This window comes from Aspergillus oryzae, chromosome 5 (genome assembly GCF_000184455.2).
Source record: "Aspergillus oryzae RIB40 DNA, chromosome 5".
NCBI lineage: Eukaryota > Fungi > Ascomycota > Eurotiomycetes > Eurotiales > Aspergillaceae > Aspergillus > Aspergillus oryzae.
This window is the reverse complement of record NC_036439.1, coordinates 3,140,239-3,161,832: the sequence shown is the minus strand read 5'-3', so window position 1 is coordinate 3,161,832 and position 21,594 is coordinate 3,140,239. Positions and strand designations below refer to the sequence as shown.

Here is a 21,594-nt window from a genome sequence, read left to right as displayed (position 1 = left end):
GCCGTTTAAGCCCCTCGGATAAATCCGAGCACAAGCCTTAAGCCAAGGGTGATCGCTTATTCTCCACTACGGAGTATATGAAGGGGCGAACGACTCCTTCCGGACCATCCGCCAGCATCCCAAAAAGGAAGTAGATGCGTGGAACTAATTTAGTATCGTCCGTACTTTCAATAGTACAAGGCACGAGGCAACATTGGGTCCCGATACATGGGGGTTTCTCTTACTTGATGCTTCTTGTTACGTAACTATACTAGCACTGGTACCTGTGTTCATCTAGTATCGGAGGAACCTAACTAGATATTGGTCGACTGATTGGACGACTTAATGTAAGACATTTGATATCTAGACTCTTATTGAAATTAAATGAAGTACCGAGAATACGGTATGTATTGGTATTACTGATATCACTACGGCCTTCCTACAACCTCCGTTTTCAAGTAGACTCTCGCCTAGGGTACAGGATCACAAAGTCCACAGATACTAAGAGGAATACTGAAGTCGTAAATTAGATGAAAAACGTTGGGTTGGTATCTAGATAACAATGGCGTTCTACCAAGAAAGTCATTTCCCCTAGGATTGTTACATCGGGGTTCAGCTAGCAATTCTCTGATCAATTAGTAGGGAGGTAGAATGCCTATATCAGTTCTTAAACGTATAAATTTCTCATAGAAAAGGATGAGTGGATGCAATCGATTCTCATATGCCCCTTCAAGTCACAAAAGCAAACACAACTAAAGAAAAAGAGTACGCTTGACTATGAAGTATTTTCTTCTCATTCTTTCATGTCTTCTGCTTTTGACAGAGACAGCCCTAGCCTCGAACACGGCAGGCCCCGCGGAGACTTTATTCTTCTACAATGCATACCTGATCGAGTTCAAAACCGTGAGCAACCCTAAACAGCGAAAGCTCGCCAAGGGGTGCGTAGGGGCACAAAGCCCTACTCCCTGCACTTACAAAAACTTCGTAAAGCACATTCTCTACCGCGGCGAGAAACTCCAAGTCGAAGACGCAAAATTTCGGGACACCCTCGATAATGCCGGTACTGCTGGAATTACAGAGACTTCTAAACGATTGAGAGAGCGCGGTTTCAAATGCGTGTACGATCTTTCTCGTCTTGTGGAGGGTGCAGGGAAGGCGACCCCCTTTTCGAAAGTGTTCGAAGCCGTTGAAGAGCAGATCAAAGAAAAACTCTCCTTTTCTAGCGTCGAGAGCGAAAGGAACAACATGAAGACTGCATTGAAGCTCATCGAACAAAATCGGGTCGCAGATAACATGAAATACTTTATTAAGGAACTCGAAACGCGGATGGGAATCGAATTCGTCAAGAGCCCACGGACCACGGATGATGGACGCGCATGGCAAGCATATGAGACCAAAGAAACAGCATCAAAGTATCCTGATCATGATAACCTTTCAAAGGAGGCACAGGATATTGTGAGAAAACTGCGAGACGGAAAGATTGTGGTCAAGGATTGGTCCTTTCCATCGCATCAGGCCGTGATTGTGAAAGTTAAAGATCTCCAGAAGCTCATCAATAAGTGCTGAGGCAAGACCTTATTACAGCCTGCGTCCTATCCTGCTGTATAGCTATATATAGTATTCACACAAACGTATTCCGAGTAACGTTCTGTTGGAAACCCATCGTGAGCTGGTTGAGTCAACGAGCATGGCCAATCTTTATCGATTTAGGGTTAAAGCTCGGGTTCGGTAAAATTACCGAACCCGAGTTGTATTTAATTTAGTTTCAACTTAACCAAAATATTGTATTATATTATTTATCTGCTATTGCTTTCGACAATGGGGCTACTCCGTATATTCTATTCCTCCGTGCGAGTCCACCGGTGCCTCTTCGCAAGGGCACCACTATATTAACCCAGCACCCCTTCGGGGTGATATCGAATCTTTACTTTCTCCATGCTCCTAACGTTGATCCATCTTCACCATGGGTAATGAACTCGACAACTCAGGAACGGGTCCCTTGAAGGTCCCCGGATTTAACAATCACCCCCTTGAGCTGACCCTCGACTGTGAGGACAGATTTCACGATACGGTTCCGATGGACTGGTTCAGCTCCCCTCTAACTGCTCGGGAGCTGGCCATGTTGAATCTCATGGAAACACTGACGGACCGACCCGGGTGGTACAACCTCATATTCGATAAGCACACTGTCACAAAGTGGAAAGAAGAAGCCATGACACGCCCGATCATCAGCCGCAAGGCATGGGACTGGTGCTTGGCTGAACTGCGTGATAAAGCGATACGGTTTAAAGAAACAGGCCAGATTTTAGTATTGAACTCTGGTAGTGCTGTCTGTAAATCCGACACAATTATCCCCTCATCGGTTGGCTTGAAGATTCAACAATTTGTCTCCAATTTGTCGGACGAGTGTGGAGACGGGAAAGACTGGGAACCCAGCTCCAATAAGCAGATTTGGAATATAATCGACCCGTCTCTTTTTCCTCTAGTCTACGGACAGACGCGCGTTCTGGTGAATGGCGGCTGTGTTCCACTTGAACAAACATTGGAAACCTACGGACAAGGCGAGGTTGCACCAAGGCACGACCAGGAGCGTGAAATATTGGAGGAGTTTCCGGACAGTGATGATAACGCGAGAAGCTTGTTGTTCTCTCACCGATTCCAGTGGCTTCCCTGTGAGGTGGAATTCTGTGGGCCCGCGGGATCGACAGATGTACAGATTACCTCTTATATCAACAACCTACACCCAAGCAGACATCGCTCGTTTTATAAAACACTTGAGGGGGTAGTGTCTCGTGTCATTGAGCCATGGAATGAGACATTAATCAAAGGCACCCCCATTGATTCTAGTTTGTCTTCCCCACCGGGCAGGGCGCCCCGGAGAATTCAAACATTTGGTGTTGAGTGGCGAAACGAGTATCCAAAGTGGGCAGAAGATCTACCAACGGAGTGGGATGGTGACCTCGAAGCATACCGCAACGCACTTGCCCGTGTCAGGGACTATGTCGCCCTTCCAGAATATGGTGTTAAAGTCGAATGGGACGGTCTTGAAACAAAGGAGATTCCACAAGATTGGGAGAGCACGGTATCTTTGAAGGATGTGGTCGATGCAAAATATACTCGCCTATTTCGCTTCGAGCATTCCGACCCGGGTCTCTACTCGTATGAGGAATGGAAGGCAGGAAAAACCGCAAAATCTATTGTTGGGCCCACGGAACATGACATCCAGTGGGAGATAGACCCTAAGGTCTGGTCTTCGCTACATGATATGAAAGATCCCATGGATCGTTACAAGATCTTAGAGGGCTCTCGCAAGAGGTGTAGAGATCATAATTATTATACAGTCAAGCTTCAAGAGACGTTCCGCGATAAAGGCCTACAAATCATTGTGAAGTTGGAAGGGATTGAGCTAACACCAGAAAGTCCATCTTACCCAGGCGAGGACTGGCATACAGACGGCCTTCTTAACGAGCACATTGTGGGAACTGCGGTCTATTTCTTCGACATGGAAAACGTGACAGGTAGCAGGCTCTCGTTCCGTCAAGAGATTGAAATGAATCCAGGTGTATATCAGTTTGAGGGATGGGATGTACCGTACCTGGAAAAGTTATTCGGCGTCAAAGATGAGACACCGGCTTTCCAAGAGCTCGGGTCTGTATCGATTGGCCAAGGACGTCTTATAGTCTTTCCAAACGCAATCCATCACCGCATGGAGCCATTTGAACTGATTTCCAAATGTCGGGCCGGACACCTTCGATTTCTGACACTGTGGCTCGTCGACCCATACTACCGCATCTGCTCTACGCGGAATGTACCACCGCAGCGGCATGACTGGTGGGCAGAAGAAGCACAGTCGCTGGTAACATCGGCCCATTCGCTTCCTCAAGAGTTGGCTACTATGGTCATCAACGAAACACATAAGTGGCCCATGGATCTCACGGAGGCTCAACAACATCGACTCGAACGAGGTAAAGATAGCGCTATTGCTCACGGCGCGATGGAATATCTGAACCAGGACGCTGAAATAAATCTTTTTAAGCCAATGTACTGAACTTTGCATTTGGATTGATTCCTTCATCTAGTATATCAAGGCTGTAGTCTCTGAATATATCAATAGTTAGGCTCACAGGTCAATTACAACTTTTCTCCTTCATAACATTAAATCTTTAAATCATATTTCTAAAACTTATAATCTAATAGATAAGATACTTTAAATATAAATAAGAAGAGGAAAATGACCGCGACGATAGGAGAAGATACGCAATAGAAGGCTTATAATAGTAGTAAGGCTTACCAAGCCGCAATAATATTTACTACACTGCTCAAATTTACCTGCAATTTCCCCCATTTAATCCTTCTTCTCCATATACGGCAGACAAGCCTCATAAACCTCCCTATAACCAGGGTACCCAAAAAATCTCCGAAACACACTCTCCTCCACCACCCTCGCAGACTGAAGAGACCCCGCAATAAAAAAGTCCGTGTAAGTCGGCCGGGCGCCCAGCAAAAATGGCCCGTCAGCTCTATTCATCTGCATCAACTCGCCAACAGCACGCACGTCATCCTCTACCGCGTCCCAACTCTGCTCCTCTTTATCCAGATCAAGTAAATCCTCAAGCCGATGCCCAAGCGAGGCCTCACGGGTACGCCGGAAGTACTCCTGCGCGCGCGGCGATAGGATGCCTATCTCGCGGGGCATCACCGAGGTGAAGAAGATTGGGCCGACCACGGCGCGTGATTTAGCCTCGATCTCGCGGCCTAGCTCCGATGTTAGCGGGACTGGTGGGTCGAGGTAGGTTGACTCGAGGAAGTGGGCGATGGAGGCTGAGTCCATTATATATGTGTTGGTTGGCACGTGCTGGATGGCGGGGACTGTGTATTTGGGTTTGGATGTAGAGGTGGATTCGCTCGGTAATATACCACTGGAAACATTTTAGATTGGGAGACTTCAAAGAGCGGATTTGACTTACAGCCCTTTCAGCGTGGGCTCAATGTCTGGAAATTCGAGGAAGATGGTCCGGTAAGGAATACGCTTGTAGTTTAGCATGAGGCGGATGCGCCAGACAACGGGGGAGAAGCAGACATTCTTGGTGCAGGCCAAGTCATACAAAATGATCTCGGCCATGTTATGCTACACTATCTAGTACACTCTCGTACACGGGATTGAGGGAGTGCTGGGAAAGCTGACTTTTGGAATACTTATGGAGAGGGTTGTTTGTCATCTGGACGGGATGATTTACCCAATTAAAGGTAGGAAGGTAAGATGATTGCCAATGTCCTGGGACTCTCAGATACCCCTCCTTCCTGTCCGGCCATGTAGTGGACAATATTTATCATCAGCATGCAAATTTGCCCCAGCTGTTCTCTAGTGTATGGTCCACCATCCCTCACTATATCCATCCACCTGCTGATATGTATCGATACTCTATATATCCAACTCATTAGGGCACGACAAATTCTACTCACAGATTCAACCTTGGAATATAAAACAAAATAACCAAAAATTCTCCAACAAGAGCCAATAGCTCAACAGCATCATTGGTCTAGTGGTAGAATTCATCGTTGCCATCGATGAGGCCCGTGTTCGATTCACGGATGATGCACTCATTTTTTGCTCTTTTATCCCCCTCCCAAACCAAGCAATCCTGTATCTATCTATACCCAGTAGTATCACATATACACCCAGATCTACACATAATACACACTACACAGAGTCTAATATCTAACTCTTAGACTTTACACAAATACCAATTCCCCCCAACACAAGCACCATCCCCAACCAAGTCTCCTTCTCAATAACCTTCCGTTCCACATACCACTCCCCCAGAACAGTGAAGAGGAAAGCACTCGAATTAGCCAGTGGCACTGTTAGGGATAGTTCTGTGTACAAACTATATCAGCGAACTAGAACTATTCTCAAGAGGGTAGGATAGTACAAAGCCCCAACAATCTCAATTGTGACAATAGCCAGAGAAAATAAAGGAGACACAACAACATACCATGTTTCCCAACAAGAAGGAAGAACCAAATACTCCCCGTCAAGTTAATAATCAGGGGAACGGAGTACGCGGGCGTACGGAGGAGATTGATAACCGTCCAGAATATAGTTGTGATTTTTGTTTTGAGCCAGGACTGCGATGGGCGCATCCATGCGGGCTGTTGTTGCTGTTGTTGTTGGGTACCTGCTGCTGGTAGAGGGTGGTCTTCATCATCTTCTTCGTCTGAGGGTTCAGAATCCGGAGTAGGGGCAGGTTCGTGGTCGGGGTTTGTTTGCTGTAGTTCTTGGGCATCGGTTTCGGGTTCCTGCGATGCTTGTGCTTGGGCTTGGGGCTGTCCCTGCGAGAGTTGCTCCTGGCGCGCGTTGAAGTCGGCTGCGGCGCGGCGGATGAAGGGAGTTGTGAAGCCCCATGCTACGCCGACTAGGAGGAAGGAGAGGATGTAGTTGAATACCGGGGGTTGGTCCGGGGTGATGCTGGCGTCGGGGTCCATCCTTGTTTCCTCCGTATGTGTGTTTGATTGCCAGGTTGTGCTGGTTGGAATTGAGTTGTGGAGAGCGGAAGGGGGAGATTTAGACTGATTACTGATAAGATAGACTTCGGCGATAAGGTCTTGGCTGCATTTGTTACCTAGCTAGTATGGTATACTGTATGTCCACTACGAGAATACACACTCTCTTTACTTTAATAATAGGTGCAAAGTGGGGAATATATTCAAGAAGTATGATAATATCAAAATTATATACAACAGGAGCGATTCGCTATTGTCACCCACCCCACGTGTGACAGGACAATTAGTTCCGCGGTGGATGATATGAAATATAGATTAGCATGAGTTGAGTATAGTTAGACGACGCTTATATCAGCCCTAGATGCAAATTTCGTCGGGCCGGAATAAAATAAAAGTGCCTAGGCCTCCCTCTCAGCATTCTCCATGAACCACCGCACACTTCGCTCAAGACCTTCCTGCATGCCTACCTTGGGACGATACCCAAGCACCCGTTTGGCCTTGTTTCCATTCAGCGTGCGGATCAGGGTACTAAAGCGAATACCCTCACGAGTCATATTGGCAGGTCTAGTGCCGCCGGAAATTATCCACGCAACCCACTCGTTCACGAACCCGAGCGTCAGTCCGACCCACTTCGGGATAACCACAATGTCCTCAGGCCGGATTGGGTTGCCCGCCAGCGCGGAAACCGCCCGCTGGAAGTCCCAAAAGAGCCAAGGGTCTTCATTGTTGAGATGGAAGCATTCCCCATCAACACGGGTCGATGCGTCTGCCGGGGGAGGCTTGCCCCAGGCATTGAGAAGGGCATGAGCGGCTAGGAGATGTGCATCTGCTAGGTTTCCCACGTAGATGAAATCGTACGGGTTCTGCCCATTGCCAATCTGGAACCGGGTCTTGCCTTGGCGAGCGACGGCGAACATTTTACCTAAGGAGCCGACGTCGCGCTCGCCGAATACAAGACCGGGTCGGATTGCGCAGGTGAGGATGCCTCGATCGTCCTGGCCGCCGTTGCGGTTGGCAGCCTGGATAGCGTCTTCTGCATCTGCTTTAGCGATGCAGTAGACCCGCTTCTGCTGTGGGGGTCGCAACATGGGCATCTCCTCTGTGGCATCAATGAGATCAGTGTGGTTATCATTGATGACGCCCGGGGTAGATGTGTTGACAAGGGCTTGCACGGTATTCACCTTCAGTGCAGCATTCAGGAGGTGATGTGCGCCGTCGACGATGATGCGCTGGTAGGCTGACTCCGGAGCGTCGGAGAACTCGGGCGATGCAGTGTGGAAGATGGTAACCGGGCGGGCAATCTGCATGATGCGCTGCACATCCTCGACGCAGGCCAAATCGCCATGATGGTAGTGCACATTCGGATTGGGATGGCGGTTGCGGTCGATATTTACATCAATCGAGTGGATGCTGCAATCAGGCTCTTCCTCGAGGATTTTGGCGATGATGTGGTAGGCTATGAAGCCATTGCCGCCGGTAACAAGGACAGGGCCGATGCTAGACATGATATCCGATAAACACAATGGGAAGTTGGAAGAGAGAAGGAACAGAAGTCGAGAGAGGAGAGATTCAGTAGTAGCGGAACTCTTGGTCTTATTGTCTTTGTTGGCTACTAACCTAACTGGCTAAGATACCTAAGATCCCTGCATCATTACCATGCTTACTACGACTAGTGTGATTGCCACGAGATGAGCAGGTCAATTATCTTTACTTGGGATTTGTTAGGCCGCAGGATTTGACGTATCTAGTCTAGTGTGCCTCTTGGAGGCATCAACGTTCGCTCATTTCTTACAAGATAGGATCAGCTCTCCAAGTCTTACATAATATTCGTACTTTAGTTAACCAACATTGGTTTATTTGTTCTTTTAATTACTGAGTATATATAGTAGATCTACTCTTTGATCCTGAGCTCCTCCTTTATAGTAGTTGATACTAAGTTATGCTCCCGTAAGTCAACATTATCCAAGCAAGTATAGTTATAGATATCAGTGAATTTTGATCCAGAATAAGTATTAGATCTTTAAGATAGCTTAACTCAATCTACCAATACAGGATAACCAATCCTTGACACATATATATCCAAAAACAAGGACACAAGGAAACCAAATATCTCCTTCTACCAATCAAACAATACAAGAAGATATCATTCAACAGCTATCTACTTAAACCACAACTCAAAATAAAAAGAAATGAATCCCCGCACCCAAACTTGGAAAAGAAAACATCTTACCAAATCGGGCCCCCGATAGGAACTAAACCACCCTAAGCCCGAAACAGCACCGCATAAAAAAAAAACATGACGTAATCAAACCCAACCACCTCCGACTCATCTTAACCAAAGTACAATACTCAATTGAACTACTCATATCAACACCCTAACCAAACCAAAATACCCCATCCAAACCACAACAGAATAAGACAAAGCAGTCAAGATGGTCTTTCGATTTGTAGGTTCCAATCCCAATCCCAATTCCAATTACAATCTCCAACCAATCCAATTCAATCCAGTCCAATTCAAAATCTCCAATCACATTCCCCTACCCAATAAACAACCATCCACCTAGCCCCCCTCCCACCCCCCCAAAACAAAGACCAAATAACTAACAAAAAACAGCCCAAAACCCTCGATCCCATAACCCTCTTCCACAGTCCCAGCGCCCCGGCGTCCCAAAACGCCCTAAAAACCCTGCAACGGGCGCTGGCCGCCGCCGAAGCGGGCGAACCGCAGACGACCAAACGGGGCGAGTTCCAACTGGAAGTGACGACAGAGGCGCCGACGACGGATCAGCTGCGGAATATCCTGGATTACGTGACGGCGGATCCGGCCGGGGCGGGGAGTAATCGGGTTGTGTATGGGGTTGAGCAGGTGGTGAAGGGGGCGAGGGATGCGGAGGATGCGCTGAAGAAGTTTAAGGAGAATGGGGCGCAGGGGATTGTAAGGCCTATTGTGAGTTGCTCTTTCTTTCTTTTGTTTTTCTCTGGCGTTGGGGGTTTGGGAGTTGGCTAATTCGGGCTTCTTAGACGGTCGATTGGACGAATGGACGGGCTGTGCTGGGGGATAATGAGTCGGAGATCCTGAAGATGGTGCATCAGTTGGATGTTGATTAGATTCTTTCCTTCGGTGTGAGGACTTCCTTTGCTACAATATCCTGGCATGACTTGGTCTTGAAAATTTGGATTTCGTTTATCAGTCTACGATACCTCTATGTATCATACAAGCAATTACACTCAACTCCAGACCATGACCCTTGACCCGGTAATGCATACAGTCGGACATGAACATTAAACATATACTCGCTCATCAAATCCAGTCATGGTCAATTCGAGATCCAGCTCGTACCGTGCCAGTAAGGAGGAAAGAAGGTAAAGAAGGTAAGGGAAAGAAGATATGCGTTAGAACATCGTCCCGAACGACCCGTCTGTCGCAATGGGTTTCCGCGGTGAGCTGCGTCCTCCGTCCATTGCCGGTTTTCGATGCCTATATCTTTCATTAGAATCTATGGTATAGTAACTATCGCAGAACGAACGTACCTGAATGTAAATCCAACGAATAGACCCTTGCCCATCTTCTCGTCTCGTTCTGCCATTTCCTCCAATGCGCGTTGCTTGTCATGGACCTCCTTGTACTTGGCCATGTCCGCTTCGCTGGTAAAGTCGTCGAAGTAGCCTGCGTCCGTCTCCGAATCCAGTTCGGGTACAAACGGCGCACGCTGCTCGCGCAGCCGGTTGAAGTCAACCTCCGCAAAATAGTCATGGGCGTGAATCTCATGGATATTCTTGAACCGTTTCTCCTTCGAAGCCACCAACTTCGTGATCAGATCCCACGTCCGTCGCGACAGGAAGTAGTTCGGGTCTTCATATACTGGTTTACGAAGCACCTTTTGCCAGTTCTTCAGATTCTGCCACGTCTCATCTACCGTGGCGCCGGCAAAAGGTGGGTATCCCGCCAGGGCCTCAAACAGCATGCAACCCAAGCTCCAGTAGTCAACTGTGAAATCATACTGCTCGCCCTTCAATACCTCCGGCGCCATGTAATCGGGTGATCCGACGATGGACTTGGCGTAGTTCACTTGACGCTCTCGGAGGGTGCGATATCCCTGGCGTCGTTCGGCCATCGTGCGCTGCTCCATTGGACGACCGAATGGCACTGGCGTGTTGCCCACTTCCTCCAGCTTCACGCGCATGGATTCGATCTTGCCGGGATTCAGCATGCCTGCCGCCAAGCCAAAGTCGGTCAACTTCACATGGCCCGTGGAATCGATCAGGAAGTTCTCTGGCTTCAAGTCGCGATGGATGTACCCCAGCGCATGCAGGGCATCGATGCAGCTGAACATCTCACTAATATAGAATCGCGCGTGGCGGTTGTGCAGAACTCCGGTATTGTTGAGGAGTGTGCGGAAATCTCCACCGGGTACATACTCCATCGCAAGGTAAATCTGGTCCTCATCCTGGAAAGCGTAGAGTAGCTTGACTAGCCATTCACTCTTGGCGGCCGTCAGGATGTCGCGCTCGGTCAGAATATGCCGAATCTCGTCCAGCTTAAACAGTAGCTTTTTGCTCATGACCTTCAATGCGCACACCTCCCGGGTATCCTTCTTCTGCGCCAAATACACCTGTCCATAGCCACCCTGGCCGACCTGCGTCAGGATCTGGAAATCGTGTTGGCGGAGCCGGGTGCGGCGCTTGCGGAGGTGGGCCCGTTCCCGACCCAAATATTTGAGAAGGGCCGGCTCGTAGTCATCCATGGGAGTTGCGGGCGGCTCCGGGTAGGCATTTCGGAATTGAGAGTAGCGGGTTTGGCGATTGTGCACATAACTGAGTAGGTCGAAATAATGGTCGAGAAAATCTACAAACGGTTAGCAGGCTCGATCCCATCGGTTAAGAATGTGCGCGGACACCTACAGAGCTGTGTCACGTTTACCAATCGTTTTACCCGAGGGTTCTGCAGTTTCTCCATCTCCTCTGGTGTCAACCCCCTCATCTGCACCTGACGTCTCTGAATGCTCTCTACATCGCGTGGCTGATACGTTTGGTGACGAGAGATGGCGGCCGCAGCGGGATTTGGACCGAGGTCTTTGCCCACCCGCGTCGGACTCGGTGGTGTGTTCTCCTTATTCGCTTTGCGTGTCGGACTACCTGGGGGCTGTCGAATGACGCTCTCGCTGAAGTCTTCCACTGATTTTTTCGGAGAAAACATGGGGTGACTGTAATGGTCGTAGGTGCCCTTGTTGGGCGAGGTGGGGTTGAGCTTCATCGCTTTATCGAAGACATTTGGTAGGTCTAGGGCGCCCGGTGGAAATCTATTTTTGCTGGGACTGCCCTGCGGCGTCTGGATAGGACTAGTAAACCCATTCTGAGAAGGTGTAGAGGGGCGATCCAAAGTCTCGTTGCCCGAACGGGTATGTAGCAGAGGAGGGGGGTTGGGCAGCCGGAGCGCAGGTCGATCGCTCGACTCGCGGGCGAAGTTGAGTGTCATCACCACGAGAGGATAATTCTTCGAACACGTTGGAACTGATCAAATGGGTAAATGTGGCCGACGACCCCTTTGATAAGGGCGAGCCGAGGATTTGCTGCTGTGTTTTCCGCTGGTCGCTGGAGGGGGCCGAAAATTGCAGGAAAAAAAGAAAAAGAAAAGAAATAAACAAGAAAAAGCAACAAAGTTGCACGAGTCGTGGAAATATCGGTGAGAAGAGGTTAACAAAAAATAAAGTGAAACCCACTCAGACCCAGGAAAAAGCAACCAACGGTACAAAGAAGGCGGCAGCCGTCCAGAGCCACTGCCGTTGGAAGTCGGGTACCGACGTGAAGAATGGCTTTGTTTTGGTAGGGGGGTTTGAAAGAGAGAGAAGGATGAGGGACAAAGACCAGAAGGGAGTCACACTCGCTGCTTGATCTCTTGTACTATGCTGAATGGAATAGTCTTGGGGATGGTGGAGAGGCAAACCAAGAAGACAGGGAGGGGGAGGGAAGAAGAGAGACAGGGATATGGAGATTGAAGCTGAGAGCTGAACACTAAACTAAACTACTAGACTCGATGGGAATACCTGAGGGCCTGAGGCCGGAAGCGCCTACAACCAACCATCCAATGGCTTCCACTTCTCCCCACAATTTCTTGACCAACGAAAATGGCTGTTGCATGCTTTAATTTCTCCTGCGCTCGCCCTACTCAGCCGTTGCTCCGGTAACTCCCTTCCTTCGATCCCTCTAGGCACAGTCGATCCAGATGCACCTGCCGGAATTCCCAGGGGGAAAGTCGAGTTTATCGGGTTCGCCGTCAAGGCACTGGCTGCTGATTGGACTATCCCGTGTCTTGGGAGGGATCGATGGATCAGCATAGGAGATTTTGTGATGGTGTGGGTTTCTAGACCTGCAAGTCATCGACCTAGTATCCGCCAGCGAAATCCTTCCACTCTTCCCTGTTCAGAAAAAGAAAATAAAACTAAAAACCAAGATCGTTAGTGGATGCAGACGATCCATGCGGCTGAATTCTCCGTGGCAGGTCTCGTTCGGCTCAGCTCCTCTCTCCCCTCGAGGGGTTTGGGTCAATTACAGATAGCCATTCAATCACAGCACTACCATGTCCAAATTATTACCCTTACAGATCTACACATATCCAATCTCCATCATGTTGAATGGCGACGCGGGAGATTGCGAGACCATGTAACCTCGTCGAGGCCGGTAGGTCTATGAATAGACCCGTTGTAAACAAACGGACGTCATTTCACAAGGAGAAAAGTGGGGATATTAGACTAGTGGAAACGGGTTCCATGGATTTGAAATTAAAACAAGGGAAAAAACAATTCAAGTCGATCTAATAACCAAAGCAATCGTCATCGACCCAGTTGATCCAATAAACCCATCCCTCGCGAATACAGTAAAACCCTGTTATAAGCAACCAATTCAGCAAGCCCTTCAAATTGCCTATATCGGGGGATTGCTTATCGTGAGATTTCTATATAGACTAGTAGGAACCAGGATTCATTCAATAGTATGTATAATATATATTTTTGATATTAATGTGTTGTACAGGTAGGGGTTTAAATCTAGAGATACTAAAAGATAGTAGACATGTGATTCTTTTATATATTTTTAAAAATATATAATTGGTTAAAATGAGCCACTATACTCCTTTAGAAGCATTTTTGTATGGGGGATTAGGCAGAACGATAAAATTTCCGTATATTGAGGTTTTAAGGAATTTTGTATGGTAGTTAAATTCAGACACTCAATTAGATTGCTTATAACGCGTAGATTCCCTCTATCGGGGTCGCTTATAGCGGGTTTTGCTGTATGCATGTTAAAGTTAACAGTTACAGCTTGGCCCGTTGTCCAGTCTACCAAACATCCATTAGCCACTTTCATCCCTCAGTCACACACCCAACACGCTAATTTCCAACCACCTAAAGTGTAAATGAGAGAATTGAACTCACGAAAAACGCCAAGCCGTACGACGGCGTCGTGAAGGTGATCTTCGATCCCTTCGGAAAATAAAAGACATCCCCCGGACCCGCCGTAACCTTCTGTCCGGTCTCATCCGAGATCTCAAATTCACCCTCGAGGATGATCTTCGTCTCATCGAAGTGGTACTCGTAGACTAGAGGGACGCCTTTCTCCAGGCGGTAGAAACCGCCCGAGATGGGCTTCTCGGGATCATTGTGTTCGCTAAACGTGGTACAGATTCCGGGTCAGCTTCCAATGGTTGGGTTGGAATGGCGGGAATGGAGTCTTACCTCGAGACTATGTCCCCCAGGAAGGCATTGCCGTTTGCGATGTGAGGTGGCTTGTAGGTAGACTGGGCTTTGGCGAAGTAGGTGAACGCGGCAGGCATTTTGCTTGGGATTTGAGGTTATACAAGATTCCGGTTGTTGGTAATTGTAGTGTTGTTATTGTCGTTTGTAGAGATCACGAATTGATCAGTAAGATAGTATGGTTCACATTTCGATCGGATGTGAAGCACAAGATCTATCGCTTTATAACGTCAAACATAATCCCATTCCATTCGGATCTTTCATCGCACGCAATTACACAGGCCATTATACCATCGGATCCAGCTGCTGGAGTCGGATACAGGAAGCGCCCCGGAAAGATATACTCCAACACATAGGAAGTTGTTTACTTGACGCTGAGGGGTCATGAGGGGAATCGGTCGGATCAAAGCACTAGGATCGACCTAACAATCTCCATGATAGTACCTTGATAGCGATGCGAGTGATAGATTACCGACTGGTAACTACCTCGGTTTCAATCAATACCAGTTGGTTGGTAAGTATCAGTTAAGGTTAGTCAGGTTAGGTAAGTTGGTCAGTACTGGATTGTTTTGCCCGGACGGGTTAGTGTTTCCCTGTCTTTCAATTCTTACCGTATCCTATTCAATAAAGATACTAATTAGTACAGAGTAGATTGGGCTCCAATAAATACTTAAGTAGCCAGTATCTCCCATAGGGATCGAGTTCATAAGAATATCAATTACAGTTTACCACGAGAACAACCCCATCTAATCAAAGAACCAAGACAAGACCCAAGAAATATAAGGTTATTTAACCATAATTATCTACAGCGTCGATCATCATAAGGTCATAATGTACTCCGTACAATACAAGGAAACCAGTTACCCCAGATTTCAGAAAAAGCCCCCAATCAATACATAAGAAATCATATCGCCATAAAAGACAGCAATTCGTGCTCATTGACGCCGCAAATCAGAGACCTGTTCGTGAGTCCGCAAATCGGAAATTCCTTCCTGAGGATGCAAATCAGAAACACCTTCCTGAGGTCGCAAATCCGAGACCCCTTCCTGGGACTTCAGATCAGGGACTCCTTGCTGAGACGAAGTCGACTTCTTCCTGCAACCACAGAAACGAAGGTAAATCGTTAGGTTATCCCCTTCAAACAAAGAACCGAACGCTTGACGAATTAAGAGGGGGGTAAGGGCTCTCACTCACTGGCTGCGTCTCCATTCATCGATATCTGTTGCCATGTTCCCCGCACCACTCGATCTCCTATCAGGATGATCATTGTGAGGACGGCCGAATTTTCCCAAAAGCCAGTTGAACGCTAAACGATAGGCGCATTAGTAACAAGCCCCCCAACCATTTCCGATTCGCCTCAGTGGAATAGACACCACTTACCCCGCTGTTCCTCATGTTCTTCGCCGCCCTTATGTTCCTCGCCGCCCTTATGTTCCTCGCCGCCCTTATGTTCTTCGGTGGAGGACGTGGATTTTCTCCTTTGCTTGTATTCCTTACTGAAATGGCCCCATTTGGTGACGAGATCCATGATGTATTGTAAAGTCTGTAAGGAGGAAATATTAAAAAGAAATAGATAAAATTATACTCTGATGTGTTACTGTTAATGTATCACGACAAGGATAGCTATTTGGAGAGTAATAATAAGCAAAAGCAACGTTCCCAAGCACAGTGGCGGTCGAGGATAACCATATAAATAAGGCTCGCCCTCGAGCCACCTGCATGTATGACATCATCAAGTCATGCGCCGAGCTGGACCTCACCCAATAAGAACCCTACCGGACCGCAGGATTCTTATCTGCACAATGGATTAGAAATCCTCCCTGTCAGGCAATGGAGGAAATAGAAGTCATTCTGGACCTGACAGAGTTCCACGAGAGAGTGGCTTGGTCGTCGGTTCAACAAATGAGGATACCGCGACTGTCGATATGACGCACGCCATGAATCATGACCCAATATTGAGATCTACAGCGTGGCTTATGTCACTGTGAAAGGATGGGGGGAGAGTCTTTGTGAGGGCAAAGGGCACGAGACTGGATCTGCAGGAATGTACTTCGATCAGTCAAGTCTTAGGATGCTACGTCCTCATGATTTAATGGTATACCGTATTGCAAGGCATTGATCGGCAATGAAGTACAATTTATACGTAGCTATGTATGTACCAGAAGAAGTCGGCACTGAGATCGATCAAGACACCAATTACTACAGGATTTAGAGAACAACCCAATATCGATGCTTATATATTCGCAAGAATATACTCAAATCGAACCAGCCTCATCCAATGGAACCCAATCAAACTAGGATAGAGTAGAATCCGTCGCAAATTACCCGGACCAAACCGAAAGAGAAAACGAAATGATTACTAATTAATGGACCTTAACAAAGAGTCCTGATGTGACCTGCCGTATTCGCTATGAATGCGCCCTAATTATGGGCCGAGTGCAGAATACCCCCACCCCCGGGGTAAGATGACCCTTTCCAGTATGCCGATAGAACGCAATACTACTCAAATACTACTCAATACTGCAATACTCTCCCTGATCCGGATCAGATCATCCGCGGTACTAATTTCATTTGATTACGAATACGTACTTCTCCCTCAAGTGCGATTCCAAGTTTTGGATTCCCCTTTAAAACCCACACCGCCCCATCTCCTTTGTTCACTCGTTTCTTTTTCCTTTACTTCCACCAAACTTCTTTCCCGTCATTACGAACTTTCCCCCGTTCAGTCCGACTTCAAAATCAGCCCAAGCAACAAGAACGAGGCCAACGCAAAGCAGCAGACACCCAATGCAGAACGTGATCCATACCAATCCCGCGCAGATACCTCCCTTCCATCACGGCGGGACTGACCATTCCTCCTGAACGGCAACCTCCCTTGGCGGTTTGATCGGTTGCCCGTGCCGAAAAGTAATTCGATAGATTGTTGTACATACATATACGGCATATCCATTTCTTGTGCTGCCCAGTTGACGATATATTCCTCTTACGGAACCCGTACCCAGCAGCCAACCGCACCAACTAGCTTACGAGAGATCCCCTACTGAAAGCAGGCCACTCGGTTCGTCTTAAGCACGGCTCTGGACACCAAATTCTATTATCTCCCATGCGCCATTGTGTTCGCAACGTAAAACCCTGAGCTTGCTTCTACCAAAGGCGACCAAAAACCACGTCAATGCCCGGAAAACACCAGAACCTAGCCATCGCAACTCGAGGCTCCACGCTCGACCTGTGTTTAAGCCCAAGTCCGTAACTTCTCCTGGAATAGCCAAACGCCATCCATGCTGATTTGCACACCAGATAGTAAACACTCAGTTGCTGCAAGACAGGCTAACGCCGTCAAAAAACTGAATCATACAAGAACAAAGCCCTTGCGCCCTCTGGCAAAAATGGCTACCGTGTCGATAACAAGCGATCTGGAGCCATATCTGGCTTCCCTCCGCAGCTATCTAGCTAGAAACAGATCCGCGTCCCCCGGGTTGGAGGACCGGGTCGACGAGCAATCCAGATGCTCGTCTAAACATCATGAAGCCGAGCGTCCACAGCCACGCGTGGAGCGCCCCCAAGGTACCAAAAAACATGAAAACCTTGGTGGCAGCCGTGTTATGACGCAGGATCGTTCATAACAGCGTGATGAAGACTGAAGCCATGTTTCTCTCGTTCGGGATTGTTTCACCCAAGAAATACTATATATATGATGATTGAGTTGTCAGTCTCTTCCCAAACAGAGGGGGGATGAATGAAAAAAATGAAACTTACCTTCCCAGTCCCATTCTTGCATAACACTGACCCAATGTAAATTCCCCCTAACGGTTTTTTCAAATTCGATGTTTTCCAGGGGAGAAACCGCAGAACTCCGCCGTGGGTTCCCAGTTCCCCTGGAGGATATCGCCCGGTCATCAGCTGCGGGTCTTCTGTATGACTCTTTAGCAAACATGGCGGGATTATTTAGATCCCCGTGTACCATGTTTCTGTAGGGTAATCCATCTCTTCCCACCGGTTCCCGATCGTCAAGGGAATTGGAACGACCCGCCCCTCGGAACTGCCGCCGCTGCTTTTCGGCCTCAAACTGGTCTCGACGAGTCCAAACTTCATGGACCACGTCTATGCAGCGATCGATGGAACCCAGCATGAGACGAGTCTGAATGGATCTCCATCGACCTAGCACCCATTGCCGGTCTTCCTCCTGATCAGCTTCACATCCAGCGGCTAAGAGAGGAAACATTTGAATGATTGTTGTCCGGGAGCTCGGTGGAACGGTGGCCAGCAGCAGTAATACTCGCTTGGCGAGTTCTGACGCCGGCTCACAAGGCATCTCTGGAACAGCTTGATGGAGATATAGAATCGTTGCCCAGCGATAAGCATGTGCGATCTGTATACTGTGCTGCACTTCTGAAGTTGGATCTTCAGGGGGTTCGAACCAGTCAGGAGGTTCCCACTGCTCAACATGCCTTTTCAGCTCAATGGCCTCCGAAACGAGAGATATCGAGTTGGAATTAGTCTTCCGCACCCGTTGGATCAACTGGGCAACTCGATCTATCAGCGGAAAGAGTGTGGTGGCGCAGCCCATAAGAGGGTCAATCTCATGCACAGCGCCTTTGGGAAGCTGCAGGATGGATAAATCAATTTTTTGATCCCCGGATTCCTCCAGAGATGTTAAGCGTGCAATGACATCCATATACAGCCAAGTGTTGTAAAGGAATCGAATCCTGTCCAAATCGGCTGCACACAAGCCCGCTTGCAATCCAAGTCCCACCACTTGTGCTACCAATGCTTTGGCTCCTCGGAGGTGTTGGATACATGAACGAGTGTCCCGGTCCCATGTGTCAGCAAATGCGAGCGCTAGGCTTGTGGCCAAAGCGGCATCCGCTCTCATATTTTGTATGTCCTGCACCATACAAGCGATGCTCCGGCGCATGTGCTCCACCCCGTAAACCTTCAAGGAGGGATTTTTCTTGCTGCAATGAAAGGCAGACAGAGAAAAAATTGCGTGATATAAGGCTGGCGTATCCTTAGCCAATGGCCATATCAATGTCCGCCACGGGTTTTCATGGGCCCCGTCTTTCACGGATAGTATTCCGCAGGTGTATCTGTCAAAGTGCAAAATCAACCTTTCAGGACTACCAGCAGATATTGCAGGCTCTTTGAAAAGACCGAGGCTGATGTCTGTATGTCGTGACCGTGGAGACACACTGGTTCCTGCAAACTGGAACAGATTTGGGCTCACACTTGGGTCGGACTGTCGAACGATCGCTTCTAGATCTTCAGTATCGCCTTCTAGAAGGGCAGCAAAGCTAAAGTCGTCGGACTCATGGACGGTCTCTTCCCCCGGGATCGCGAGGGTGGTCTCCCCAGGGCTTGTATCAAACTCAGCGGTGGGAAGTGAAATATCCGATGGCCATGGAGACTCATCTGGAGGCACAATTTCTTCTAAAGGTGGCACAAAGACGTCCTCATCAATATGTGCCACGTCTGTGTTGTCTAGCAGACTGTCTGCGCAGAATGAGAGATTCTTCTGCGTAACGCGACGCTTATTCGACGGACTTGAGGAACCATTTAATTGAGGGGCAAGGAATTGGGCAAAATCACTGGCATCCAACGGGAGAGACTGCGAAGCAGCCGGTTGATCTTTTACTTGTGCTGCTGAGTGCTCTGTTGTAGGAGAAGAAGTTGAGATACTTAGGTTTTCTCTTCTGCTAGGAGGAGACGAGTCGGCTACATAACGATATCATCAGTTACTTCGAGATTCTCATCAGGCTAAGCGGTACGCACCTTTTTTGATTTTTGCCGTCGATACCCTCCCCGCCACGTTAGTTTCCTCGAAGGGGCGCCACTTGAAGTCTTTTTTGTATCCTCCACATTCCACATTTCGTTTCTTACACTGTAAGCACGTTGGCTTTGACTCGTCGCATTTTAACCGCTTCGCCTTGCAAGTGATGCAACCTGAATGGTGAAAGAGTTGAGAACGTCAGCGCACTGCGCGTTTATAGACCTCTGTTTAAATTTTCTTCTCTTTTTCCTCTTCTCTCTCTTTTTGTCTTTAAATTTCTTTTCCTCGTTCGATCCCATCTCTTCTTGAATGACTCAAAGAACTAGTGCTACCGTACCGTTACGGCTTTTTGATTGCTTAGCTTTTCCAGGGATGGTAGCATTTGTGGCAGTCTGTCCCGATACCGATTTCTTAGTGGTAGGGGATCTGAGAGGCCTAGAAAGTCCACCAGTTGGGGTAATGGCGGGCTGAGGGTCTAAGATGGCGGATGGTGAAGGAATTTTAATGTCTTCCATGCCCAGGCAAAGAAGTGATGACATGGGCCCCGTCAGGAATGGAAAATTGGTATATGAGGGCAAACGAAGATGCCAAGCCAAGAAGGTGTGAGTTGTACAAACAAAAGATACAATAACAATAACAGAAGGACTTCCCCAGTGAGTTCAGAGAGATTGTGGGCTTCCAGGATCCAGATGAGAGTCGAACAGATAAGGGTTAGCCACCTCAGACGGGAAGTAAGTGGGATAGATAGGGAAGGGGGCTCGAGTACTCCAAGTAATAGATAATGAAAGGCCGAACGGTGAGGAGAAACCCGGTTCAGTGATAAGAGTGGCACTAGGGCAGCAGGATTGCGGAGACAACTGGAGCAAGGCGGAAGGCGCGGACTCGATGCCGATCCAGTAGGCTAGACGCTCAGATAAGACCCGAGACCCCCCATCGGTATGGGGCACACTTCTTGTTGGAGAAAGATTGTTGTTTTCTTTTTCTTTCACTGTTCTTTTTCTTGTCTTGTCTTGTCTCTTATTAAAGAGAAGGAGGGGTTACCAAGAGAATGTCGGCAAACACGGGGACACTCACCTCGTAATCTAGTCTAGCGGATGGCCATCCGTCGGTTAACCATGGAAAGCCAAGATGCAGGAATTCAAAGTCATTGGAATTTATATCAAGGACAGAAAGGGGCCAGTTGTTAATAAAATCGTCATGAATCAGTGATAGGGTGGACTAACGCCACTCGGCGAGGTTAACAATTATAGATGACGATTTAGACGCAGGTGGTTGGTTCGTGAGAGTAAAAGATTCCCCCCCCTCTTTTAGAATTTGATAGGTCTTCCGACGAGCGGAGTTAATTTGGCAAGGGTCGATTGAAATCTGGAGTACTCACTAGTACATGTACCGCTGTCAAAGCGAGTATACAACCGTACTTCTCCCACCGTATGACTATGTACTGTACCTTAGTCGGGGGAACCTCCACTTACCACTTGTATTATACTTGTACATACAACCTACCCTGAATTACAACCAACTATCTTGGACTCACGTTGGCTCAGCAACTCGCAGAAAACCCCACATTACAACCGCCATGTGCGACAATATTGACGC

The 21,594-nt window shown here is 48.1% G+C and overlaps 9 protein-coding genes and 1 non-coding gene across 10 annotated transcripts; 4 read left to right on the top strand and 6 right to left on the bottom strand.

The window, feature by feature from the left end:
* Nucleotides 1-756: 756 nt before the first annotated feature.
* Nucleotides 757-1,545, top strand: AO090120000191 (uncharacterized protein; the record flags this gene model as incomplete). The annotated part of the gene is made up of 1 exon (XM_023237638.1): nt 757-1,545. One exon carries the CDS (start codon nt 757-759, stop codon nt 1,543-1,545), a length of 789 nt encoding a protein of 262 aa, XP_023092449.1.
* Nucleotides 1,546-1,942: 397 nt separating this feature from the next.
* AO090120000190 (DUF4246 domain-containing protein) lies at nt 1,943-4,027 on the top strand (the record flags this gene model as incomplete). Its single annotated transcript, XM_023237637.1, has 1 exon — nt 1,943-4,027. The coding sequence occupies one exon, from the start codon at nt 1,943-1,945 to the stop codon at nt 4,025-4,027; it is 2,085 nt and encodes a 694-aa protein (XP_023092448.1).
* Nucleotides 4,028-4,324: 297 nt separating this feature from the next.
* AO090120000189 (uncharacterized protein) lies at nt 4,325-5,101 on the bottom strand (the record flags this gene model as incomplete). Its single annotated transcript, XM_001823882.3, has 2 exons — nt 4,325-4,898; nt 4,947-5,101. The coding sequence occupies 2 exons, from the start codon at nt 5,099-5,101 to the stop codon at nt 4,325-4,327; spliced, it is 729 nt and encodes a 242-aa protein (XP_001823934.1).
* A 407-nt stretch (nt 5,102-5,508) lies between these two features.
* On the top strand, nt 5,509-5,579 carry AO090120t00003. Its single transcript has one exon. It is a non-coding gene; the product is annotated as a tRNA-Gly (tRNA).
* Nucleotides 5,580-5,892: 313 nt separating this feature from the next.
* AO090120000188 (uncharacterized protein) lies at nt 5,893-6,465 on the bottom strand (the record flags this gene model as incomplete). The annotated part of the gene is made up of 1 exon (XM_001823881.3): nt 5,893-6,465. The coding sequence occupies one exon, from the start codon at nt 6,463-6,465 to the stop codon at nt 5,893-5,895; it is 573 nt and encodes a 190-aa protein (XP_001823933.3).
* Nucleotides 6,466-6,881: 416 nt separating this feature from the next.
* AO090120000187 (uncharacterized protein) lies at nt 6,882-7,988 on the bottom strand (the record flags this gene model as incomplete). Its single annotated transcript, XM_001823880.3, has 1 exon — nt 6,882-7,988. One exon carries the CDS (start codon nt 7,986-7,988, stop codon nt 6,882-6,884), a length of 1,107 nt encoding a protein of 368 aa, XP_001823932.1.
* Nucleotides 7,989-8,915: 927 nt separating this feature from the next.
* On the top strand, nt 8,916-9,591 carry AO090120000186 (uncharacterized protein; the record flags this gene model as incomplete). Its single annotated transcript, XM_001823879.1, has 3 exons — nt 8,916-8,930; nt 9,098-9,430; nt 9,505-9,591. 3 exons carry the CDS (start codon nt 8,916-8,918, stop codon nt 9,589-9,591), a joined length of 435 nt encoding a protein of 144 aa, XP_001823931.1.
* A 285-nt stretch (nt 9,592-9,876) lies between these two features.
* Nucleotides 9,877-11,959, bottom strand: AO090120000185 (serine/threonine-protein kinase; the record flags this gene model as incomplete). Its single annotated transcript, XM_001823878.3, has 3 exons — nt 9,877-9,961; nt 10,015-11,329; nt 11,386-11,959. 3 exons carry the CDS (start codon nt 11,957-11,959, stop codon nt 9,877-9,879), a joined length of 1,974 nt encoding a protein of 657 aa, XP_001823930.1.
* Nucleotides 11,960-15,166: 3,207 nt separating this feature from the next.
* Nucleotides 15,167-15,759, bottom strand: AO090120000183 (uncharacterized protein; the record flags this gene model as incomplete). Its single annotated transcript, XM_023237636.1, has 3 exons — nt 15,167-15,326; nt 15,426-15,537; nt 15,612-15,759. 3 exons carry the CDS (start codon nt 15,757-15,759, stop codon nt 15,167-15,169), a joined length of 420 nt encoding a protein of 139 aa, XP_023092447.1.
* A 2,089-nt stretch (nt 15,760-17,848) lies between these two features.
* Nucleotides 17,849-20,140, bottom strand: AO090120000182 (fungal specific transcription factor domain-containing protein; the record flags this gene model as incomplete). Its single annotated transcript, XM_023237635.1, has 4 exons — nt 17,849-17,868; nt 17,988-19,943; nt 20,001-20,061; nt 20,120-20,140. The coding sequence occupies 4 exons, from the start codon at nt 20,138-20,140 to the stop codon at nt 17,849-17,851; spliced, it is 2,058 nt and encodes a 685-aa protein (XP_023092446.1).
* Between the last annotated feature and the right edge of the window lie 1,454 nt (nt 20,141-21,594).